At 48.2% G+C, this 5,014-nt stretch overlaps 1 protein-coding gene across 2 annotated transcripts; it reads right to left on the bottom strand.

The window, feature by feature from the left end:
- Nucleotides 1–681: 681 nt before the first annotated feature.
- Nucleotides 682–4,393, bottom strand: CDKN2AIP (CDKN2A interacting protein). 2 transcript variants are annotated; one of them, XM_032869867.1, is made up of 3 exons: nt 3,833–4,352; nt 3,245–3,375; nt 682–2,808 (listed from the first exon to the last, which is right to left on the bottom strand). In XM_032869867.1, exons 1-3 carry the CDS (start codon nt 4,102–4,104, stop codon nt 1,460–1,462), a joined length of 1,752 nt encoding a protein of 583 aa, XP_032725758.1. In that variant the 5' UTR covers nt 4,105–4,352; the 3' UTR covers nt 682–1,459. The 2 variants fall into 2 exon arrangements, with proteins under 2 accessions (XP_032725758.1, XP_032725759.1); XM_032869868.1 differs by having other exon boundaries at nt 2,737–2,808; nt 3,276–3,375; nt 3,833–4,393.
- Nucleotides 4,394–5,014: the final 621 nt, after the last annotated feature.

Below are 5,014 nucleotides of genomic sequence, written 5' to 3'. Positions count from 1 at the left end.
CACTCATGCCATTGCTTCTCACAACATATAAAGACCCAACCCATTTACAGAATATGGACTTTGGTATCTAACTTAGTATCCTCAAAACTGAATCATTGAAGATTATCTGGTAAAATGAAAGCTGATCATTTCATGTATGTTAAGTATCCTTGTCTACTTCTAGAATATAAAATAGAAATAACTTCTGTGTACTTGAAACTGTGCTACTTATGTTCAATTTTCCGATTCTAATACAACTAGAATATAAAAGGTCATTTCTTGATTTTTCTCTATATACAAGTGCCACCACTTCTCAATGTGCAGCAGCCAGACAGAAGAAAGGCCATGTCTTGGGCCAGAGTTTGAAGAAAAATGAAACAGAATATATAATAGAGTAATACAGTCAGAATCACCTAACAGACACAGGATTCCATTTCATTACTGACAAGTGTAATTCAACTGAACGAGCTCATTCAAGCCGCCATGGCTCTCCATTGTTTCCAGTCTTCTTCTAGATTTGTAAATTTAAAAAACGATCTAGTTTAACTAGTTCTAGATTTGTAAACTGTAAAGTCTCTATCCCTAAAAAGTTGTGTATCAGCTAAGAAAATTTACCTGATTCTAATTTATAATGACTAGTAGTGGGAAGCCCATTTGCAGGAACTGGTTGTGACTTAGAGGGGGGAAAAAAAACACGACTTCTTGAAAAGGTAAAATAGCTTAAAGCATTTAATATCTAAACAAATCAATCTGTTAATAGTAGTCACAAAATATGCTTAATATAGAAACCCACATTTATGTCTTTAAGAAAAAGTGTAAATTGTATTTTACCTCAAACATAAATTAACCCACTTAAAGAATCTGCAGCAGTCAAAATCATGGTGAATTTTAAACAACTTCAGAATAAAATAACCTTAAGTACTTTATACTGCTTTATATCTAAAAAATGCTTACAACTTCTCATAAAAATAGTCTGAGGCAACTATTTTTTCTTTTATTCTTTAACAGACATGTTCAACATTATGGGAGACATTCTTAAAACCTTAAGCTTCACAGACTTTCAGACATTCAAATACTATGGTCCCCTTTGATGTGCAGGTTTATTCAGCTAGGGAAAAAAAAAGGAAGCATGGTAGACAACTTAATACATTTTCACCAAATTGAAAGTAGTACAAAAGTTTTAAGATTCTACAGAACTACACATCGTACCTAACGGATCATTAAAAATAGAAGACAGTATTTTCTTCAGCAAATAAAACAGCATACTGGTATGCTGTTAATGCATACTTTTTAGTATGTACTGTCATTCATAAATTATTTACAACTTCTACTGTGTGAAGAGAACTCGAATGTAAATTTTCTGCAAAACTGGAAAAAAGCAATACAAAATTTGTGAAAGCCTGTGTTTTGTATTATACAAAAGTAAGCCAGTTTCTCTCTTCCAATAGCAGACATTATATGCAGTGGTATTCTGGACGTATTATAATAACTCTTGGGGATGTTTTAATGCTGGCGGTAAGTTTACAGGCCTTGATTCTTCATCGAGGAGTACTAGATCTTCTATCTCACTGCCTCTGTATTTCCTTTTACATATCTTTACCACTACCTTCTTCTTGAGAAATAACTTTAGTGCTTCTCTTGATGCAACAGCTTTTGCATTTTCTTTGCTTTTTCCACAGCCAGTGCCCAAGTACACAGACTTGCATCGCAATTCACAAACAATACTTTCTTGAGAGCTTTTATTTTGAGGCAGATCTGCTAGTTCTTTTAGTGGAACAAAAAACACATCCAATGTTGCCTTCAGAGCTTCGATAGCTGCATTTAGGAGCTCTCCATGATTCACATTGGGACTAAAGCCACCAACAGCTACCAACTTCCATGCCACGGTCTTATACAGTCTGTTGAAAAAAGGTTGTTTCTGCTTCACATCTTCATTGGTTAATTTGCAACAAGAGAATTTAACAGAGCTCTCACTTGACTGTGACGTACTTTTAGAAGGCAACTGTGAGGTGCTCGTCTGAGAACTACTCTTTGAAGCCAGCTGGGACACGCTGGCTAAGGAAATGCTTTTGGAAACTAGAGATCCGCTGGTCTGGGGGCTGCTCTTGGACGCTAACAGTGAGGCAGCTACCTGCGAAGTGCTTTTGGAAGTCAGCATCGAGGTACTTGTCGATGTGCTGCTCTTGAGAGCTAGTAAGGACGTGCCTGATGAGGAACTATTTTTAGAAAGAGATGCTGAAACACTTGCCTCTGAACTAGTTTTGGAAGTTAACCCACCTGAAGCTGTCTCTGAACTAGGTTTAGAAGACAACAGTGGCAACTCTCCTTCTGAGCTTCCGGAGGAGCCCAACAGAGGCACCTCAACCTCTGAGATGCTTTGAGAAGAGGAGACCGAAGAGCCTTCCAAAGCACTCTTTTTAGGTGATCCGCTTTGTTGTCTGGAATCAGCAGACTGGGTCACATGACTATTCACACTGGATTTCAACAACGAAGAAACAATGGATGCTGAACTGTGTTTCTCTGGAGCTTCTGATTCAGAAGCTTTTCCAGACCCTGCCGCTGTTACCTGAGAGGAAATGCTGCTGCTACTTTGGCTAGAAAGAGACCGATCTCCATCACCTGTAGAGCTATTCTGACTCGAGGTGCCAGAGCTGTGACTGGAGTTCCCACCACTCTCCGACTTCGCAGATGCCCCTGTACACGCGGAGCTGTTCTCCGGCTGAGCCAACGCACGTTCTGTTTTGGCAGAAATTTTTGCGTGATCTTGCTCAACTGCAGAACTGTTTTTTCCTTCGATGATTCGTTTTTTCGCAGACTCTTCTACCCCTTCTGAAAAGAAGGAAAACCGACAAATGACTAAGTCGAGCTCATACAGATCAGCTGAAAATTTACAAGACACAGACTTGTTAAAAAAAAGGCACAAGGCAAAAGTATTTCAGGACTAGCAGTTTCTTTCAAAAGTGTGGAATAACTTGAGTAAGTTCTTAAAACGGGGTTGGATGACATCATTTAATTTCTAATATTAAAAAAAGTCAACAGCACAGACAACATTTGACACTTGAAAATCTAAAGCAGTCAAAGGAAACTATCAAAACCAAGGGCCTAAAACACACAGACACATAACGTAGATTTAACATTCCAACTTGATTATTAATATTGTAAAAATTCTAGCTTGTTAAAAAAAATTAGTAAGAACAGTAATTCCTAATGATATCAAACTTATGTTCTAAACTCCTATGTATGTTCACATCTATGATCTGCTAACCATTGCTACTCGATATCCCTCTTTTCTTCACCTTGGCAACCAGTTCGTCTCTTGTTGTATGGATTGGAGCATCTGTCACTTTGATGCCTTCAGCCATACTAAGTATTTTATCCATAACTTTTTGTGGGTACCTGAAAAAGAAAAAGACACTTTTAAATAAAAAAGTGCTTTTTTTTTTTTTTTTTTAAGCTACTACTTCGGGAATGCAAGAACAGGCCACAGGAACTGCATTTCCTGGTTGTAATCAAGAAAGTGCGCCGACAGCCAGGAACTTTCGGTTTCCTGGAACCCCAGAAACAAATGCTCCAGGGCCTGGGGGGCGGGGTCGCTCCTCCCCAATCCTTCAATTCTGCGTCCGCCGCGGGAGCGTGGTCCGCCCACAACCCGAGCAGACGCCCCCCACCCAACGCGGGGCCGGCTGTGGATCATGTCGGCTTCGGGCGGAGACGCCCTTCTCACCCCCAGAGGGCAGCCAGTCCCGCAGATTCCCGCGCTTCCCAACTTCCCCCTCCCCGCGGAGGCTCCGGGCCCCAGTCCGGGGGCGGACACAAAGCGCGGAGCGCGGGTCAGGGGCGCCTGCTCACTCACCGGCACCCGAGGAAGACGTGGTTCGCCCAGGCCATGGAGAAGGAGATGAGCTGCTGCAGCTGCCGATTGCGGCTCCCGCTCTCGGCGTCCGCAGCTTCCTCCGCGTTGGCGGCCGCCGCGCCGCCCGTCGGGGCCAGGTCCCCGGCGTTGCGGAGCAGAAACTCGCGGCGGTGGCGCCAGTGTTTGTCAGTCTCGCCGTCGCAGCGCAGCGCCTCCACCCAGGCGGCCACCCGCGGGTTCTGGCTCAGGTACTCCGACACCTCCTGCGCCATGTTGGGCCTGCGGGTCGCGGAAGCCGCGAGCAGACGCTGCACCGGGAGAGAGGCGGGCTGCGCGGGGGCGAGCGGCCCTGTCACTGCGGCCTGCACCGGCGGCCCTCCAGAGAACGCCCCTCGGGAGGCCCAAACGCCAAACAACAGCGCCGGGAGCAGCCGAACCGCCCACTTCCGCCCGCCGCCGGCTCCTTCCCTTTTATAACCTCGCCGCCGCCGAGCGCCCGCGCGTCCTTCCGGCGCGAGCCGGCTCTCCCAGGACGCTTTGCGGCGCCCGAGCGCCCGGGACGCCGCCGCTGGGTCCGGCGGCGGAGGGGCGCCCGCGGGGGCGGAGGGCAGGCTGGGCGGTGAGCGCCCGCGCCTCCCGCGCCGCTGGGGCGGGCCCCGAGTGAGTTCGCCCGGGGCGCCCGGGTCTCCGGCTCCAGCCCGGCGTTCCGGCTCGGCTTTGTGACGCCGCGCGCGCTCCCGCCGCCTCCCTCCCTCCCTCCGTCCGCGGGCCCGCCGCGGCGCTGTGAAGGCGGCGAGGGCGGGGTCGGCGGAGGGCAGCCGGGCCGGGCCGGGGTGGGTCAACCCCTCGTGTGACGCCGCGTCCTCGCTGAGCCCGAGGCGCGAGTCGAAGGCGAGGTGTGCGCGCCTCCGCCGCGGTCGCTGGTTTTCAGCGGGGCCGCCAGCAACAAAAGCGCGCCTCCATCTTTTGATCGTGTCAGAAAACAGCCCGCGGCGTTGCTTCGGGTGTAGACGAGCGGCGGCTTCCCGGACGCCGGGCCTTCAGGAATGCTAAAGACTTGGGTCCCTGAGAGTAACAGACCGTAACCCCAGCTGGGCACACAGCCAGGAGGCAGCGTGGAAAAGTGCCTGCGTATCTCTGTCCCCCCAAACCTGACCCCCCTTAGAGCTTTTTTTCCTTGCA

The sequence above is a fragment of the Lontra canadensis genome, unplaced genomic scaffold, assembly GCF_010015895.1.
Source record: "Lontra canadensis isolate GAN:19392208 unplaced genomic scaffold, GSC_riverotter_1.0 scaffold39, whole genome shotgun sequence".
NCBI lineage: Eukaryota > Metazoa > Chordata > Mammalia > Carnivora > Mustelidae > Lontra > Lontra canadensis.
This window is presented reverse-complemented; position numbering and strand designations above follow the sequence as displayed.